The 21,104-nt window shown below is 32.3% G+C and overlaps 3 protein-coding genes across 3 annotated transcripts in view; 1 reads left to right on the top strand and 2 right to left on the bottom strand.

Annotated features, from left to right (window-relative positions):
* Nucleotides 1–4,593, top strand: part of LOC139517562 (1-deoxyxylulose-5-phosphate synthase YajO-like) — a 59,517-nt gene extending 54,924 nt beyond the window's left edge. Inside the window, exon 8 of the mRNA XM_071308768.1 lies at nt 4,457–4,593. Coding sequence (XP_071164869.1) covers nt 4,457–4,561 — 105 coding nt within the window. The 3' untranslated portion in view covers nt 4,562–4,593. The remainder of the gene's footprint in view (nt 1–4,456) is intronic.
* Nucleotides 4,594–5,184: 591 nt separating this feature from the next.
* On the bottom strand, nt 5,185–7,843 carry LOC139517563 (latrophilin receptor-like protein A). Its single transcript, XM_071308769.1, has 2 exons — nt 7,394–7,843; nt 5,185–6,661 (listed from the first exon to the last, which is right to left on the bottom strand). Exon 2 carries the CDS (start codon nt 6,068–6,070, stop codon nt 5,222–5,224), a length of 849 nt encoding a protein of 282 aa, XP_071164870.1. The 5' UTR covers nt 6,071–6,661; nt 7,394–7,843; the 3' UTR covers nt 5,185–5,221.
* Nucleotides 7,844–11,764: 3,921 nt separating this feature from the next.
* Nucleotides 11,765–20,963, bottom strand: LOC139517558 (uncharacterized). The gene is made up of 2 exons (XM_071308763.1): nt 14,550–20,963; nt 11,765–13,666 (listed from the first exon to the last, which is right to left on the bottom strand). Exons 1-2 carry the CDS (start codon nt 16,101–16,103, stop codon nt 12,152–12,154), a joined length of 3,069 nt encoding a protein of 1,022 aa, XP_071164864.1. The 5' UTR covers nt 16,104–20,963; the 3' UTR covers nt 11,765–12,151.
* Between the last annotated feature and the right edge of the window lie 141 nt (nt 20,964–21,104).

The following is a 21,104-nucleotide window of genomic DNA, read 5'->3' as shown; positions in this document are numbered from 1 at the left end:
AAGGAAAGGCGCACAGTTCGTTTCCATAGAAATGCCGCCAATAGCTTTAGAAGCAGGTGTCTTTTAACAGTCGAAAATATCAACGGTACATGGTTTTAATATTATTTGAAAAGTATCTGAATTTTTCAAGTAATGATTACCTTCAGGGTGTTCATGAGTCAAATCAAGGGTATGCAGAAGGGTGTTCTGTGGAACACACAAATCAAATGCTTCAGTGTTCCGTGTAGCAGGAGAGGACCTTGGGAACCCTGTCGACGTCCTAGCCGGTTTTTAGCTCACCTGGCCCGAAGGGCCAAGTGATCTTTTCTCATCACTTTGCGTCCGGCGTCCGTCATCGTCGTCGTCCGTCGTCGTTAACTTTTACAAAAATCTTATCATGGATAGAGATAAACTGTAAACATCAATAATGTTCAGCAAAGTAAGACCTACAAAAAAGTCAAATGACCAAAATTGTCTGTTGACACATTAAGGAGTTAGTGCACTTCAATTTTACAGTTTTACACGAAAACCGTCTAAAATTTGACTAAAATGCTAGAATTTTGAAGATTTTAGTAATTTAGCATGACTTGATGGTGTTAGTACCCGATATTTATGCGTTGTATTGTAAAAAAACAACCAATATTTATGTAGCAGAAGCATTCTACTGTCCAATAATAAACTAAAAGTTTACATTTTAACAATTTTGTAAAACTGCTATATTTTGGGGCCAAAAAGGGTCTTACTGGACCTACTCCTTTAACCAAACTTGACCACAATATTTAAAGTTCTCATTATATTATTGATAATTAACCAGTGGTTTTAATCTGTAAAATTTAGTGAAAAAATGCCACTAGTGATGTCACTATGACACCATAAACATGTGGGAAATAATGTATTTAACTGAAACTGGCAATTTACTTCTTTACGAATCATTAATATCAAATTGTATAACATGCTTGATCAATTGTAATCTGTATCCACAATTTTAGCAACAATATAACTTACTGCGAAGAGAATCAGAAAATGAGGAATTCGAAGTCTGCAGCAACGAAGGAGTCGGTGTTTTACCGTTTGGTGCATAAGAAGGGTTAGTTGTAAATTTGAATTGATCCATAATGACTTTTATTTATGTAAAGATGTTTATTACCCCTTATTTTATATATTAAGTGCCAGTGTGCCACTGACCATAAAAACTCGAGTTAAGGGCAACGGTTTCTTCTGATTCAAGGAACATTCGTGCATTGGTTTTATCTTCAGAGTATTCCATGAATATTGATAAAACGTTTTGCCATTTTTAATCCCATTCAGTTTTTATTGATAAACTATGTTATTACTTCAAAGCAACTATTAATTAGATACTCAATGTTTATATTGTTAGTTCACATACTTGATTGACAACTCTAGTAATGTCCGTATCCGTAATATTGAATGTGGGTGGGTCTAATATCACGAGTAAGATGCCTGGACGGTGACGAAGCCATAGTAAACTTAAGGTTTTATGTACCCGTCTGTAGCCATTTTTGTACGAACTTTTCAAACTTCAATTGTATCAAAACTACAGATATTATGAATAATAGAGATAGGTCATTTTGTACATATTCCAATGGGAAACTTGATGCAAAGCATTATTTTTTACTGTTCCATTACATTTAATAGAAAAAGAGGACTTTGAGGCAAATAAATCAAATTTTTTATAGAAAACAGTAAAAAATAATGCTTTGCATCAAGTTTCCCCTTGAAACATGTACTAAATGGCCTATCTCTATTATTTATTATATCTTTAGTTTTGATACGATTGAGGTTTGAAAAATTTGTACCAAAATGGCTACAGAAGGGTACATAAACCTTAAAAGATTTAGCACTAAATAAAAAACAGGCTTTTCATCAAATCAGTTGTTTACAAAAATAGAGTTGTAGTTGCAACTTTGCATGCATTTTTTCTAGCGGAACTAATTAGGCATCATATTAGCATGCATAATCATATAAAACCGCGATAAATTATGATTCAGGATGTATTAACCGATGGTGTTATTAGTATTTTCAATGCGAAAATATCATCCAAGGTTGACCCGAAGAAGTTTTTTTTTTGCATAGTCGAGGAAAAACACAGTATTATTCTTATTTCTATACTGACTGTAAATTTCAAACGAGAAGTATAATAATTACATCAACATATTCATTGTAAGATGTTGAGCATGACATGGAGGAAATATTTTAATTTATATAAGTTTGCATACGATGAAGTATTATTATAATAAGCAGCCAATGGTTGTGAATTTTACTTCGTTCTGAGTAGCAATTTAATTCTCCCAGACAGAGTTTTGATGATGCAAACAAAGATTAAGCTAATTTCTGGCTTCTCACATGATCATACTTTGGATGGATAGATCGAACTCATACTATTAACAACAAATGAGCTGACTATCAGATAATGAAACGCTTTCCCCCGAAATGATTTTCTTTGGCTGTTTTTGCATGTTTCTTTTTACATCAAAGAACATTATTACAGACCGTATTATAAAGATTCTTATTAAATAATACATTAATTAAAATTTATAACACCTTTTTTGTGTCTTCTGCAGTGGATTACTAAGTGGAAAATATAAGAAACAGAATGGTAGTATTGTTGTAACATCAGGACGTTTGTCCCATGCCAGTTCTATAGGCTATAAAAGTACACAATCATGTCCAGCCCTACAGAATTATGCAAATGACGATTCCTATTGGAAACTTATGTCAGCTATGACGCAAATGGCAAAAAATCATGGTAATAAAATTGTTTGTTGTTTAAACAGTTTAATTCATATCCAATGTTAAAAATGTCAGTCAATAGGATACAATGACTACAGAACCACCAGTAAATCATGGCTGCTAGTTGTACATATGAATACAATTAGATGTCGGTATATGTTGATAAAACTGGCAAACTGAGACCTAAAGGTATTGTTTATTTATCAACAAGAGGCAAGTGTCTATTTAATATGTCAAGCTCAATTCCATCCAATGTTTATAGAAAAATTATTAAACGTATTAGACTATAAATGGTTTGCTAGTATCATATAGATACCCTGATGACAACAGTATTAACCATACTGACAAACAACCAACGAGATACCAGACTAGGCCTGAGCATGCACATTAATATATCGTGGGGTAAAACAATTTTTAAATATCCCAACCCTTTGCCTTGTTATTCATTAGAGCCATCTTTAATGATATTAATACATTATTAATTAGAAATGAGATTTTGAAATGAAATAGTTATATTAGTTGATAACGTTAAAAAAAATCGATTTTTTTTTCCGAAACGTATTGCTATATTTGTATATTTTTAAAGGGAAAACTGTCAGTCAGATCGCATTGAGATGGGTCCTGCAAAAGAACATTGTGGCGTCTGTTATAATAGGTGCCATTATTATACAACAGTTAGAAGAAAATATGGCATCTGGCAGTGGATGGCGATTGTCATACGAAGAAGTATGTTTTTATTCATTTATTTTAGCAGAATCGATTTGAAAAGACAATTTATTATACGTCATTTAGTTTTTCGGTCACGTTTCAAACACTTCGACAACCTTAATTTCAGCAATGTCAGATATCTCGCTTGCGGCCACTTGTGTCACTGATGAGTCTTATGTAGACGAAACGCGCGTATGGCGTATGAAATTATAATCCTGGTACCTTTAATAACCTTTTACACCACTGGGTCTATGCCACTGCTGGTCGACGTTTCGTCCCCGAGGGTATCACCAGCCCAGTAGTCAGCACTTCGATGTTGACATGATTATCTATTATATGGTCAATTTTTTTTATATAAATTTCCTATTTACAAAACTAAATTTTTCGAAAAACTAAGGACTTTCTTATCCCAGGAATAGATAACCTTAGCCGTATTTGGCACTACTTTTTGGAATTTTGGCTTTCTAACTATTTTGATATGAGCGTCACTGATGAGTCTTATGTAGACGAAACGCGCGTCTGGCGTATTAAATTATAATACTGGTACCTTTGATAACTTTTTTTCGACAACCTTAAGTTCAGCAATGTCAGATATCTCGCTTGCGGCCAAGTAAGGTCTTTCAGCAGCTGTCATTTATTGTGATAGTTATAAACACTGCATACGTAAATTCATGAACAAGCTCTGAACATGTGTTAATTGGTTGCAAGCAAAAAGAATAAACACTACAAGGAAACATCTGACATTACATTAAACATTGACACGACAATTTATCAATGTTAAGGCATAGCATAACTTGTTCTGATTACAATGTTCTCTTTCCTATCTAAATTTATTTACTTTAACTAAATTAGTAATTTCGTCACACAGAACGTCCAGTGTCAAACATGTGTTAAACAAAATATGTAAATACTGCGAGAAGTATGCCACCAAATAGGACCAAAATGAGTGAAACCTCACACTGTGCCAACCTTAATGAAATTAATATCTATTGTTATTTTTTTCCGTTTATGTTTGTAGATGATGGAATTGGATACATTGTCACAAAGAAATAAACATTTTGTGCAGAATCAAGGAGATATATGGAAATCAAAGGCCAGAATAATGTTTCCAAATACTGTATAACACAGTTCATAAACATTAAAAGTTACAAAATAAAAAACCACATACAATCTTATTTTTATATATATCATGTATTATCATACATTATTACATAATGATATAGACTGCAGAAAAACGACTAAAACGGTATGTGCTATATACTTTCTGGTCTAATCGTAAAATGAAAAGCATACGATGTCATTTATGGGTCAGTGTATTACCTTTTAGTTACAATTATAGTTCATGCTGCAGTGATTTCAAGAAATGAGCTGTAAACACAATCATATTTTACCCAAACGTCTATAACAGTTCATCTGAACCATATTATCTTATATGCGATTCACCAAATTAGTGTCAATTTCAATACGCAGATAGCCAGATCGATACGTAGTGGTCTCCTTTTGTCAAAATCAGTAAACAATATTGATTGTTAAAATGAAAAGAATGGTAAAAATACGTTTCTAACAGATCATAGTGTTTCTACATATCAGGACTACATATACATCATGTATGAGTGAATTATTCGGTTATTCAAATCTATGACGGTGTACTTTCAATTTTATGTAAACTGACGGTGTTATCTGTAGTTTTAGAAGAGCTTTCTTTTTGTACACTTTCTGAGCTCTTTAAAATTTGTGAACGCGAAAGGGAAAGCATAGTTGTAGTAGTTTTCTAACTAGGATGCTAGTCTCGATCGGTAATTCCCAGTTTACTTTTGAATAATCGATAAATACGTCTGTTACAGATATAAGCTATAAAAATATAAAGTCCCTGTAATCCATTGAGACCTGCTATTACAGTATAAATATGTATTTCATTAACGAAGAAATTAACGAGCATTAATATCCACGAACATCCAGTATTAACGAAAAGTTTAAAGAAAATACCTACTTCCATTTTATTGTTTCTAGTATCAGATAGGGTTGAATGCAAAGTAGTTCTTATGAATAGTCTATACACTGTTATTGTATATAAAATGATATTGATAGTAAATGTTGCAATTAATGGTGTCAACACTGTTGCGACAAAGCTTTCTAACCGTGAGATGAAACATTTTCCATTACGTCCATACCCAGTGGACTTGGCTGTTACAATGTATATGACTATAATGTTGACAGAAACAATAACAGCTGCAGAGACGTAAGTAGAAAGTATATACAACCATATCAATGATTTATTTTGATTCGCCTTTAGTGTTGACGTTAGTCTCTTCTGTCCAAACACTTTAAACATATGAACTGTACACGCAGTAAAGCAACCAAGTGATGATAGTAAGAAGAAATGAGTAAGTATTCCAATTATCTGACATACCGCATTGTTAACGTTCTCGGCCATTATCAATACTAAATACAGTGAATGGTACAGTAGCATGGAAAATGCCAAGCTCATGATGATTTTTCCAGGAAGAGTCCTCAGTGAGGGAAATAAACAGTATGTTATTAATGTTGAGATAAGGCATAGTGTAGATATTAAAGTGCATGTTATCATTATGGCGGAATAAACAATACTATGTGTATCAAAATGGCTGATCATATTTCGAAAATCCTCAATACAAATTCCCAAATTCTTCTCTGAATCTATATAATACTAGTAGAATTGAAAATTGACGTCGTAGTTCAGCAATGCAATTTGATGGTTTTCTTTCGATAACTTATATTCATTCCTTGTAAATACGACATGTCTGCATATCAACAACTCTGATATAAGTAGACGACTGTTATATGTACAAACCCAAGATTGTTTGGTTTTAATTTTAGAAAGATGTGATGTATAATCGAAAGTAACTGTTATATTCTTATTGCTTGATTTAAGAAAATTATAAGTATAATTTATTAGGATTTTTTCGCTCTCTAAAATCGATTTGTCTCCAAAAACATCGGTGTATATATAGTAGGAATCTGTTTTATTGCTAGGCTCAATGCAAATAACGGATTGCAAGCTGAATATTTCCATCAAATCGTTTTGTGAAATATGTGAAATTTCTTCACGAATACCCGTAGTGGCAAACCTATATGGAAATGTATATCCAAACGGTCGATTATACAAAGATGCATGTAAATATGGTTCACATTGTTCACCAATTAACTGCTTTCCTTTGAAACATCCAATTTTGCGACATTTTTCCTGAAATTAAAAATAAAACCAGCTTTATGAGGTAAAAGAATAATGACTAGTGTACATGCAAAGACTAATGTCTTGTGTGAATATGACAGTTGTTATCCATTCGTTTGATGTGTTTCAGATTTTGATTTGGCCATTTGATTAGGGACTTTCCTCTTTGAATTTTCCTCAGTTCAGTATTTTTGTGATTTTCTTGTTTTATGCATCAGTTATTACTTCAATTTGCTAAAAAGAAAAGATTATGTATATGAAAATTCACATTCTCTGACATCTTATTATAAATAAATTATAAGAAAAAAAAGATTTTTTCGATAGAAAAATAAATATGAAAGAGAGAATATAAACCATGATACACATTTTAAATTTTAATTGCCTACTAGTGCTTAGAAACGTAGTGGAAAAAGATAGATGAGAGATACCAAAGGGACATTCAAACTCATAAGTCCAAAAAAAAAAACTGTGGCATGGCTTAAAGAAGAAAGAGACAGACAAAATTCAGTGTGAGCCAAGGCTCCGTGTTGAAGGCCGTTCTTTGAACTATAATGGTTTATTTTTACAAATTGTGACTTGGATGGACAGTTGTCTCATTGACACCCATAATACATCTTCTGATATCTATCTATGCCATGTTTCAATTGAATTTTAAGAGTATAATTATGTTGCATGCAGTTTTGTAATGTATCGTCAGATTCAACTGTATGTTATCACTGAAAAAATTGAGAATAATGTGTTTACCTGAACAGAATCGTAAATTTCGTTGTGTTTGCAAAGTGGTGTGTAATATTTGCGATTAAATATGTCCCAAATGTCAGACGCGGGTGTTAAACTTATTATATCAGTAAACCTGTCCCTCTCAGTGCAGCAGTTACAAAAGAAATACAGTAACGGATAAATAAGCTGACCATCCATACAGTTAAATAGATAGCATTCAATGTTTTCCTGTGTAAACTGTTTCAACTCAACTGGTTTATCGTTGAAATATATCATTTTTCCTTCAAACTGATTCCCGCATACTTTATACCGGTACATGTAGTTTTGTGTCATACTTTTTATAACGATTTCGTTCGACATCGTTTCACATGCTGATTGAACATTTATATCGCTTTCTGGTTCACACATGGTTTGATTTCTTTTATGTTTTCTGCACAGTGTAAAATTCCTTTGGATATTTTTAGTTAAATTGCACTGAAATTTATCACCAAGACTTAATAAATTTGAGATACTAAAACTCAAAACACTGAATGGAAGAGGTAACTTGCAATCAATATTATAATTCCATTTTCTGTAACGTTTTTTGCACAGAATATTAGAACTTGATAATGAACTGATACGGTTCGCTGACACTGGTTCATACCTAAGATCAAGCGCGTCATCAGGATACAAGTAATAACTTATAATACCTCCTCTAGACATATGTATTGAATATAGCTCCTTATTCCTAATTATCGTGCTTTCTTGTATATTACATATGTAGCAATATATATTCCTGTACGGATGTGTCGCTTCAATCATTCCACCATTTAGACAAGCGTTTTCTATATCTTTGTCTTTAATCTTCTAAAGTCCTGTTTTGTTACAGGTTGAAACTTCGAGTAAGTTTGATTTTTGAGGTGGATTGCACATGAAGCAAAATATATTATTGTATGGTGGGTATGAACTATCGAGTGTTTTACAGGCATGTTCAATGTCTTTGTCATATTGACGCAATGTTCCGGTGATGTTACATGTCTTCATAAGTTGCGACTTTTTACACTTTGCAGCTTTACCTATGATTTTTTCGCTTGGAACAAAGGAAATTAGACATTCGTCTTTAATTGCCTTTTTAACAATATCATATAGAGTGGAATATATTTCAAACGTTGAGTCGCATGAAATATTTACTTTCCATGATATATATTCAGATACATTGTTACATAATGCGCAAAAGTTATTTTTAAACGACAGTGAAGTCTTATTAGATGTAACTGGAGGGTGTTGTATTGTTTCGTACACATTACGTGACTTTGTACATTTATTTGTGATATTTTTATCTGTTCCCTCGGGACAATTGTGTATTATTTTATATTCATCACCAAAGTACGATATATTATTAGGTAAATAAGCGATTAAATTCAAACAATCAAGCTGGTATTTCTCATGTAAGTTTATCCCTTTTTCTGGACAACAGTTATCGTTTAAATAGCATAGGTCATCACTTTTACATAATGGGCACATATTAAATTCCTGTGAAATTTCTGGCAAAACCATTTGGTTTCCTTGTTCTGAGAATGTATGTCCACACAACATTGAGTATTGGTATAAAATGTGTGTTACGTTAATATGACCAAGGTTCAAAACAGCTGTTACAGAGCTATGCTGGAGCAGAATGCCGAACAGAAATGGAAATAGCATTTCAAATTATTCACAATGACTTCTGCAACTTTATAATATCAATGGGAAAACAAGAATATATATAAAATTTTATGTATCAAAATGAAAATTTATAAAGTGTAATAATTGCATTCCAATTCTTTAGTTAAAATTTTAGAATTTCACAAAAAATCTTAATTTTCTTACCTGACAGTTAATAAAGGTAGGTCGTTTTATATTAAATGCGTTCAAACAACACTAACATTTTTTACGATGAAATATATCATTATAAACATTGTTTTGTGTAGCATGTCCTTAACGGGAAATAACTGTAACATTTTTTTAGCTGTTGCAGTCAATTCTATGTAGTCTCCTACGTCCAACAGTTAAAACATGTGATTCTTGTAAGCTCTTACTCTCTATCAAGTACTAGTAAATCAATATAGGAAATGCAACTCTGGAATATCATATCAACTTGGAAATATTTACTCCATATGCTGGCACTGCTGAAATATGCTACATAGAAAGATGGAATTCATTGGCAGTTGAAATTGTCTCTTATGCTGTAAATATTCGTTTTCAAACGACCCTTGCTGTCCATTTCTAGAAGCAAGTCAAGGTATTGAACATGCTTAAATGTTTCTTGTCTCTTAATGTCAAATTCGAAGAGGTAGATACGTTCGACATAGTTACAAAACTTATCATCTATATATCGAAACTTGAAGGATAATGCTTGCTTCTTTTCATTCTTCTGAAGAAGCTCCATTATTTGAATAAAGGAGCAAGACGGAAAGAAGAGGGCACAATTATTTCCCATGGGAAAACCGATAATTTGTTATAGAAATCACGTCCTCTAAACGTAACAATTATGTTTTTCACTAAAGAATTAAGCATCTTCGACTATTTACCGGGTTTGTGATAACATGAGCAACACGACGGGTGCCACATGTGGAGCAGGATCTGCTTACCTTTCCGGAACACCTGAGATCAACCCAAATTTTTGGTGGGGTTCGTGTTGCTCAGTCTTAAGTGTTCTATGTTGTTTCTTGTGTACAATTATTTGTCTGTTTGTCTTTTTCGATTTATGAGTTTGACTCTTCCTCTGGTATCTTTCGACCCTCTTTCGCAATTGATAATGCCTGTTTTAGATAATTTTTTGTTTGCATTAGAGTTGGTTTTACTTCTAATCCAATATGGCGACATTTTAAAAGCTAGATATCAGTCTTTCTATTTCGGTATTGCTGTTAAATCAATAATTCATGCATATGATATTAAGTGAGATTTGGTTATTACACAGGTTAGCTGAAATGTCACAAAAATAGATAGTAGTCAATTTGAAAACTAAAACTATTTCATTTTTTATGCATCCAAGTTTAAAGTATTTCGTCAAAACAGATGAAACCAATATTCCAGTCTCTGTAAAAAAATCTTTTTGTTTTGCTAATTTCTTACATTAATGAAAAACCGCATTCAATCATTAAAATAATGATGATTCGTTGAAGTTTAAGTGTTTAACTAGTGTTACTGTTGGAGAAGGACAATTTGATCATTATCGATGTTATCTGCTTTATCTGATTGGTAAGTATTTTAACCTTCGTCAAAATTACAATATTTTTATAGTATATTTCAAGGAATTTAGTATTAATCATCCTGATATCAGTGTTTTTGTACAGCACAGTGTCTTTACTATGGTTGTTAGGCTATCAGTCTCCAAAATTATAACAAGTGTTAGTACGTCGGTACCTACATATTTATAATTAAAAAAAATCCTCAAAATCGTTCGTTTATAAATTAAGAAAATTATTAAGAAAATAAGATTTCAACTCCCTCATGCATAGTGGACTTTAGATAATTTGACAATGTTTTATAAAACCAGGTTTAATCCACCTTTTCTACTTTACAAATGCTTGTCAGGAGCCTGTAATTCAGTGGTTGTCGTTTGTTTATGTGTTACCTATTTGTTTTTCGTTCATTTTTTTATCTAAATAAGGCCGTTAGTTTTCTCGTTTGAATTGATTTACATTGTCGTATCGGGGCCTTTTATAGCTGACTATGCGGTATGGGCTTTGCTCATTGTTGACGGTCGTACGGTGACCTATAGTTGTTAATGTCTGTGTCATTTTGGTCTCTTGTGGACAGTTGTCTCATTGGCAATCATACAACATCTTCTTTTTATATTGTACAAGTCAGGAATATGCTAGTTGTTGTCCATTCGTTTGATGTGTTTGAGCTTTTGATTTTGGCATGCAATTTATAACGTAAAGGTAACAATTTTTACAGTATTGGATTGGTCACACTGTTGGTAGACCATTAGTCCCAGAGGGTATCATCAACTCTGTAGTCATCACCCCGATACTGAAATGATTAATGACAAACCTTTCACAAATTTTCCGTTTGAATTCAAAAGTTTTATGTTTGAACTCTCCTAGACAAAGGTAACCTGCAATAGATTTGTCTATTATTTAAGGTTCTTTTTGGTCAAATATCTTTTCCACTGTTTCGGTTCTCAAACTTCCTGGGCTATCAAATATTTGGCTTTGATCGTTCCTTATGAAGGTAAATCAGTAAACTCGCATCGAACGCATACAAATAAAGGTTTGTTTGTGTTTTTGTGGGTGTTTTTGTGTGGTATTATGTGTGTGTTTGTTTATCTATCTGTCTATTATTATTGATGGAAAGTTCTTTTGATTCCATTTTGTCTCATGGAAGTGTAATCTACATATCCTGCATTCTAAAAATCTAAAAAAAAAAAACGAATAAAGATTCAATATTTTTATTCACATTAGTATACAATATAACATTTGATTAAAAACCTTGTGTGAAAATACTTAAAAGTAAAAGTATTATTGTTTCAATTGGTTCTAAAGTATAGAAATGCAGTATAAAATAAAATTGAGAATGGAAATGGGGAATGTGCCAAAGAGACAACAACCCGACCATAGAAAAGACAACAGCAGAAGGTCACCAACAGGTCTTCAATGCAGTGAGAAATTCCCGCAACCGGAGGCGTTCTTCAGCTGGCCCCTAAACAAATATATATTCTAGTTCAGTAATAATGAACTCCATACTAAATATAGTATGTTTACAAGTGGCACAATTTTACTTTTCTAACCACCATGCACAGTTTTAAACATATATACAATCCTATTCTGAACTAGTTTGTTTGGAAGGCGGAAGTGATGTCATAATTGTTGACTGCGATTTTCTAGCAGTTAATCCAATTATCTCAGATTTATACATTCGGTATATACGTTCATTGAAAATGTAAGCTATAAAAATGTAGAGTCCTTGAAACCCATTTAAAACGGCTATTGCTATTGAAATTGGTGTCTTATTGACGAAAAAATTAATAAGCAACAATATCCAGGAACAACCAGTTGTTGTAAAAAGTTTAATAAAGATGCTTATTTCTTTTTTATTTGTTTTAGAAACTGCAGATACAGCAGAATTCGAATAAATTTTCTTGTATAGTTTGTACGTCGTTATTGAATATAATATTATGTTTATGATAAATGTGATAATTAGCGGTACCAAAACTGTCGCAATAAAGCTCTGAACATTTGAAATAAAGCATTTATTATTATATCCATATCCAGTAAAGGTTCCTGTAGAAATGTGCAAAACGGTTATGTTTATGACTACTATTGTAGCGGCAGAGCCATAAGCGGAAGCAGTGTATATCTTAAACGTATATTTACTTTGATTAGCTTTTAGAGTAGACGAAAGACTATCGTGTCCAAATATTCTGAACATATGAACCGTGCCCATGGTAAAACATCCGAAGGTAGATAGCAGAAAGAAATGGGTAACTATACCGATAACCTGACACACTGTTTTATCTGCGGCATCGACGAGGATTAATATCAAATAAAGTATATTGTATATAAGAAGAGAAAAAACTAAGCTCATAATATTCTTTCCCGGTAGAGTTTTAAGTGCTGAAAATAAACAGTATGTTATTAAAGTCGCAAAAAGACACAGTACTGAAATAACAGTGCAAGTTATCATTATTGCCAAATATACAACGTCGTGTTTTACATCTAAGTTAACAATACGATAAAAATCCTTAATGCATATTCTCAATATTTTTTCAGAGTCTATATGATATTGGTAAAATTGAAACTTTGCGTCATAACCGTCTAAAATTATTTCATTGTCTTTTTGGGATACTCTATACTCACTTTGTGTAAATAAAACATGTCGACATATTAACAAATTGGATATAAGAGAGCGGTTCCTATCTACACAAGCTGTAATATTTTCGAACTCTATATTTTCATCAGTTAAAATTGACTGATAATCGTACTTTACAGTTATATTCATATTGCCCGAACTTTTTAAAAGACGAGAAGAGTAATTTATTAGAATTTCTTCTATGTCTGCAATATATTCATAACTAAATATCATAATATCAATTCGAACAAAGAAGGAAATTGATTTGGCTTTTGGTTTAATACACAACGAAGTTGAAAATGAGAGCATTTCATTGGAATCCTTCTGTAAAATCTGTGTTATTTCTGAATGACTATATCTTGATGTTAACACGAACGGAAACACATATGCAAGTGGTTGAGAATATAACGATGTTGGTAAATATTGTTCACAACTACCTCCTATCATTTGTTTTCCTGGAAAACAGTCAGTTTGGCGACATCTTTGCTGAAATTAAAAAAAGTTGAAATAGTAAAATAAAATTGTATGTATTAATACCATAACACTCGATTTGTAGTTTCCGAGAAACCATAGTTTTGGCTGAAATAAAGTACATGTATTATGTTTACCAAGGTCCATCTAGCAGTACGACCCATGTTCAGGTGTCACTCGTTTTGATGTGTGGGATTTTAAATACGCAACTAGTCAGAATATGCATGTTCAATCCAGTGTTTCGTATAAGGGGAGTGACTTTAACTATAAAATTGAATATTTGATGCACACACCTAACACACGGCTATAATATATACTTACATCTGTACTAACTGTTTTGCCTGTCTTAAAAAATCGTAAGGTGCAATTTCCGTCAAATCGAGATCAAAAGGTCAAGGACGAGAAATAGTATATTTTCCTAGATATCAGCTTTATTGCATATTCTGTCTTCTTTATAATAAATTCATGTATGCAAACAATTCAAACTATAAGCAGAGAGATTCACAGTTACGTATCTAGTGCATTTTGAATATTTAAAGCGTGTTTTTGACTGCTAGCAATTTTTCCCTGATTGTTTAAGAAAGTAAAAAAAGTTTATGCATCTGAATTACCGCTTACAATTGAAATAAAACCTGTAATTAGTGTAAATGAAGTTTTTGACATTATCAGTTTCCTATAATCATACTTACTTCTAATTAGACAGCAAATCATAAAAACTTATGCAGTTTTCGAAAAATTATTGCCATTTGTACAATTTCTTCCGTTAGAAACATTGTATTCATTCAACATAAGATGGAAGAAGAAAATTTTTAAGAATGACAAAAATTTGAAGGATTCTATAACTGTACAATAGAGGTGCACATTTTTCAAATGAACATAATCATAAGAAATAATTTACCTTAAGAGTATCATAAATCTCGTTCAATTTACAGTCAGCAGTGAAGTATTTGCGACTAAATATATCCCAAGTACCTGAATCAGAACCAGGTAAATGGGTCGTTGGCACAGAACAACAATTACATAAGATGTATTGTAAAGGGTACAAATTGCGATCATCCATACATTTAAATAAATCACAAGCTAAATTTTCCTTTACATACTGTTCTATTTCTACTGGTATGCCATGATTATAAACTAAAAAATCTTTCAGATGGGTTCCACATTCTGTGTAGTGGTAAGATAGTTTTTCACTGTGTATAACTATACCGCGTAACTGGGTTTCACAAGCCCATTGTAATTCAAACTCACTATCAGTTTCACAATATGTTAAATTCCATCTGTCCTTTTTGCACAAGGTAATATTTCTATATTGCTCATCGTTTCCGGTCAAATTGCAATGATAAAACTGAACTTGAGAAAACTGTAGATTTGACATATTGTGATTCAATAAATTAAAGGGAATGGGACCTTTACAATCAAATCTGTACTTCAGTGTTCTGTATAAGATCTTGCAACGTTTAGTGCCGTCTGTGAATGTGATCTGTCGTTCACTTGTCTTTTCGGGAGGATTGCACATGTGGCAGAAGATGTTTTTATATGGCGGGAAAGGATTAGTCAATGTTTGACATGCAAAGTCAATATCTCTGTCATAATTATCCAACGTCCCTGTAACATTGCATGCTTCAATAAATTGATGACCTGTACATGTTTTCACATTATTGTACGTTTTTTCACTTGGAACAAACGATATTATACAATTGTTCTTGAGTGCTTTTTCGACAATGTCGTTTAAAGTAGTAACTATGTCATATTTTATGTCACACTGGACATCTATCTTCCAAGGGGTAAACTCTTTAATATTGTTACACATAGCGCAAAACTGATTTTTAAACGACGTATATGTCTGATCAGTTACTGGAGGATATCTTATTATATCGTAAATATCACGTGGCTTTGTACATTCGTTGAACATACTGTCAACAGTGCCATACGGGCAAGTATTCACCATTTCATATTCAATTCCAAAAGTTGAAATATTGTTTGGTGAGTGAACAATTGCTGTCAAACACTCCGTCTTTTTATATTTCAATCCTTGCTGAGGACAACAGTTATCGTTAATATAACAACGGCCATCGTTATAACATACCGGACACATATTATATTCCCGTGGTATTTGTGGAGAGTGCATTGTTTTCTTGTTTTCATCGAAGTAAGGTCCGCAAAGTGATGAATACTGATTTATGATATTTGTCATGTTAACATTATCCAAAGTCAAACGCGAAATTACAATGGTAAAATGTATCAAAGTTTCTAATAATGTGAATTGAAGATTCATCATTGACAGCCTAAGTCTGTTGATTATCAAACTCCTTAAATTATAATGTATAATTGGAACAATGCGTAATATTAGTGAAAATTCGTATGTAGTAAGTATAAGCCTACCAATTCTGAGTATATTCATACGCTTTATACGTAATTTAGTTAAGACGAAAAAACATTTTGTATGATCCATTTACATATCCGACAACCGGATTATACTACAAAAAGCTTCCGATGACATGTCTGCTAATCACATGACTTGTGATTACAATACAATTCCAAACATAATAAATTGTTTGCAGAAATTATTTAAATCATAGTAACATACCAAGAGAGCCGAAATAGATCTGAGCCGACGATATTTTACTGTATGGGTTTTCCTCCTTATTGAAGACCGTACGGTGTCCTATTATTCCTCATGTATATTCCATTTGAATATTGCTGAATATGTGTCTGATAAGCAATCCTAAACAATCTCCTTATTTTATATTGAAATCTCACTCGTCTGTTTGATTCACTACCATGAAAGATTTGCATTTAGTGAGTTTTCCCTGTCATACTTATGTTTTCCACATAAAAACACATAGCATCTTAAATAACTTTATAAGTGTGTTTTTTCTGTACCAACTTGAGTCACTTCCGTTTTGTTTATCACAATTTATTATATTTATAAACTGTTACAGTAGTAAGACTCGTTTAAAAACATGTTATTATCTGATTTATATGACGAAAATAAAGTTACGGTTAATGTACATCAGTAGAAAAGGTTAGATGATTTTGCATAAACAAAAATATATAATGTTACTGAATACACTCATATGTAAACGTGAAATGTGTAACAATGTTAATCGTTTTTTAAGCAGATATTTTGGGTGCCATATTGATAAATGTTCCCTTCCCGTTTTACCTCAACTGGCTCAAAGGGTCAGTGTGAAATTTTGCTGTTACTTAGTATCCATCGGCTGTCGTCCGTCGTAGTCGTTTATTCATTTTTACAGCAATCTTCTTTTCTGTAACTACTGTGTCCAATGGAACAAAACATGGTCACAGTCATCTTTATAGAAATACAATAAGTTTGAAAAATATATTTATCGGTTTTTCTTATGAATATCAAACTGGATTAGGCTCACATAACCAAAAAATATTTCCAAATAGTGAATAGTATATCGGAGAATCAACCAAAACAAGTATTGTAAAACAATTGAAACTGTTTTTGGATGACGAAAGTATAACCCGCTGTGGTGATTTAAAACAGAATTTAAAACAATATAAATAATCAAGAATATGCAAACTTTCCTGTTGTATTGTACTTCACACCCCACCTCTATTATTCTATTTATATAAGTTGATTCATTTTGATCTTTTTAGTTTTTATGTCTTTAAGCATTTTTTTCTCCAGTTTGATTTAAAACGAGGCAAAGCATTTTCCCAAGTTTCACGGGCGAATTCCTGTTCTGTGAAAATACAAAAGCATTTCTATGAGAAAATGACTTTTGTGAGATTTTTAAAACTGTTCAAATATTGTAGTTTATTGTATTTTTCTAATCAGTTGTAACAACAACACCCTTTCTCTTTTCACAAATGTGACCTACCGAATTAGACTATTTACCGGATTTATAATAACATAAGCAACACGACAGGTGCCACATGTGGAGCAGGATCTGCTTACCCTTCCAAAGTACCTGAGATCACCTCAAGCTTTTGGTGGGTTCGTGTTGCTTAGTCTTTAGTTTTCTATTTTGTGTCTTTTGTGCTATTATTTGTCTGGTTGTCTTTTTATTTTTAGCCATGGTGTTGTCAGTTTATTTTCTATCTATGAGTTTGACTCTCCCTCTGGTATCTTTCGTCCCTCTTTTGTACATATGTACGGATTTTTAATATATTAATAATAACGACGCAAAATAAATTGTATATAGTACACCTATGATAAAGATCTACCTGTTCGTAATGTCGGATGATTTATGATATAAGTTTAGTATAATTATCTAGTTTATGTGCTTGTGATCTTTGAAGGATGACGCTTTAGAAGCCTCAAATGTTCTATATTTGAAAACTGCGAATATAAATGTGCCCCATAGCCAATTTTGTCTTATGTTTTCTTCGTACATGTTTCGATTATTGCACTGGTAATGAAAGAACAACAGAAGTATACCGCTGTTTAAAAGTCATAAATTGATTGAGAGATAACAAATCGGCGTTAAAAACTAAAACCCAAGAAAACACATCGACTATAAGAGGAAAACAACGAAACAACAGAACACTGAAGTGCAACAATCTTATTTCCTCCACTATCGCGTATTTTGTGTGTAACAATAAGTTCGGTAGTTCTTATGGAGTGAATTTAAGGACACCTTATAATAATGATTTGCGATATCTCTTTTATTGATTGGGAGTTTTCTATGCGAAAGAGTTATATTTTTTCTACATTTAAAGCTAGAGTTACGCCTCTTCTCACAGGTATTTACAATTCAACAAAATTGTTAAAGACTTACTGTTTGCTGAACTTAGATTTTTGGTATGTTTAGTAATGTTTGTCAAAAAGTATAATAAAGTTAAAGTAGAGCAATCGAGACAAAATCGACAAGTTATCTGTCATGTCTCATTACATTTTTTCAACAAAATATCTCCCCAAAAATAGCTATTAATGGAGTAAAAACTATCATTTACTTGAAACTTTAAGGAAATTTGATATTCCAACGTTCATACGAGGACACAACGAAACTCATTTGTAATTGTATGCATTCATAAAATAATATACAGAAAAACTCAACAAAGATACCGGGCTTGTAATTTTGTTTGGTCTACAAAAGACTCAACGGTGAAGCACGAATGAAAAAAGTAAAGTACAAAGTTGGCCCGCATTGAAGGAAAAATTTGAAAGAGTTTTGCCAAATATAGCAGGTATCCTATTTCTTGGATAGAAAATCATTTGTTTTTAGAACATTTCAAAGTTTTGTTAACAGTAATTTTATTCGCTTTACCATATCAATAACGACAAATATGTCATTGATCCTTTCTTTGGTAAAAATAAGGTTAAGGATACAGATCAATTATATTCATAGTGATAATAAATCTTAAGACATGAGCTATACAAGAACAAGACTTTTAAAAAGCAACCAAAGACAGCTATACTGACAAACAAGATTTAACATATATGACCAGCGAGCCAAACAAGATATGTCCAGCAAAGAATTCATACAAATGTTTGCGAAATACGAAATCATAATGGTAACAGGAAATTCGATAGAGAAAGTATATAATCTTTTGCTCATTTTGAAATACTTCTTCTACGATTGAAATACTAAGTTATAACCGAAAATCTTATTGATTTTCATTGTTGCTTCCTATAGACGGAAGTCATTACGACTATTACAATCAAACATTTGTAATAGAATTTCTTTATAGTTCTGAAAACGTAAAACATATTTGATATTTGACCATTTCTTGTTGTTGGCTGTTTGAAGTGAAATATTATCGAACATTTAATGTGATAATGTTCTCTCAAGGATATCGATGGAGTGAACACGACTTGTAGAAGTGGACCTATAGCTGTGTTCATCATACGCAGATTCCGAAGGTGATTTTTTCCTAGAAATTTATTTTTTACTAAGATAGTTTATAATTATTCTAATGTTTGCTACTTTTATGAGTAAGACGGAAGACCGTTCGGCTCGGTGGCAGAATTGTGTATCCGTGTACCAGGGTTATATTTCTTCACATGGACTGTTACTATGTGCGATTTAATGATACCAACATATTATTGTTTTGCATGTTAAATTTCGAGCTTGACGGTAAAAACCAATCCATCCATCTATCTTTAATTTTTTCTACAATTGTCATATAAATATTTTAAAAAAGAATATTATTTCCGAATTTGTGATTGTCATGAGCATATCAACATTTGCCAATCGTGGACCATATTTCCCATATAGAAGTTATGTAAGCAATAAGCTCTGTTCGTGTATCTTGCTTGTATCTGGTATGTTAGAGTTATGCCTCTTTTCCTATGTTTTTAGCAATAAATCAAATTAGATAGGTAATATTCAAAGATACCTAAATGTATCAATGCTTTCAGAATTTCAGAATTATTATTATGTGTCTCTTACTCTGTTATACATTTCTATATTTTGTTATATTTAAGTGACATCTAAAAAGTTTAATCACAGGAACTCCGAGGAAAACTCAAAACTGAAAGTCTATCATGTGTTTCTGTATGGAGGGAGTTGCGATTTAAAAAGATATAACTTTATTGAGCGTGCACGAATGTGTTTCTGCATGTAGAGAGTTGTGTATAAACATATATTACCGATATAAGGCTCATGACCTGTGTTACTGTATAAAAGAAGTTGCAGTTTAAACGGATGATATCAATTTCACTGTTCATAGCATGTGTCGCTGGCGAAAGTTTGTGTTCCTAAAATTAGGAATACACTTTTATATTACTAAAGGGATTTGCAGCATGAATAGATAGTACCGATTTGAGGCCTCCTTACAATTATTCCTTAACGAAGTTGCAGTATAAACTGATCTTACCAATTTCAATGTACATGACAAGAGTTCATTAGGTACATATTTACTAACACTAAATGATGTAAGTGGCAAACTTCCAACATAAAGAACATCGTCAGAAAAGGACCTTAGAATCAAAATTCGTCACAGAATATCGTTGTCTTAGAGAAGAGACTAGTTCTCTAGATGATAAAATAATAATATAACTCATGAACCATATAATAAACTTCTCATCTTGTGGTACACTCGAGGCCTTCAGTTGAGTATTTCTGGAATTAGTAAAAGAGTAAGAAGATAAGGTGTGATAGCTAATTAGACAACTCTCCTCCAGAGACAAAATGACGTAGAAGGTTTGGAAATATAGGTCACCGTAAGGCTTTCAACAAGCTATAAAAGACCCCGAACAACTGTAAAATAGTTCGCCCGGAAAAAAAAATCAACGGCATGACTAATGTACAAAGAATGTCGACGTAAAACTCGTTTAAAGGCGACAACTCTACTCTAACCTGGGTCAGTGGTGTAGCAGTACAGCAAAAAAAAAAATAAGAAATCAGTTGGAAAGGGCTCAACTTATCAGATGAGTAAGTTATGTTAGCCAAGATCAAAGCTAAACTCTTAACAACATCAAAATTAAGATAGACAAAAGAAAAGCAATACAAGCGTCTATGTCAAGTCACAAGAGGAA

The sequence above is a fragment of the Mytilus edulis genome, chromosome 3 (genome assembly GCF_963676685.1).
Source record: "Mytilus edulis chromosome 3, xbMytEdul2.2, whole genome shotgun sequence".
NCBI classification, from domain to species: Eukaryota; Metazoa; Mollusca; class Bivalvia; order Mytilida; family Mytilidae; genus Mytilus; species Mytilus edulis.
Note: the sequence above shows the minus strand (reverse complement) of the source record. Positions and strands in the feature narration are given on the sequence as shown.

Bases quoted from the DNA above. Each gene is read 5' to 3' on its own strand.
- LOC139517563 (XM_071308769.1), bottom strand. From the start codon at position 6,070: ATGATCAGCCATTTTGATACACATAGTATTGTTTATTCCGCCATAATG.
- LOC139517558 (XM_071308763.1), bottom strand. From the start codon at position 16,103: ATGGATCATACAAAATGTTTTTTCGTCTTAACTAAATTACGTATAAAG. The intron at 13,667-14,549 runs GTAAATTATTTC...TTTTAATTTCAG, and splicing joins AGATTTATGATACTCTTAAG to CAAAGATGTCGCCAAACTGA.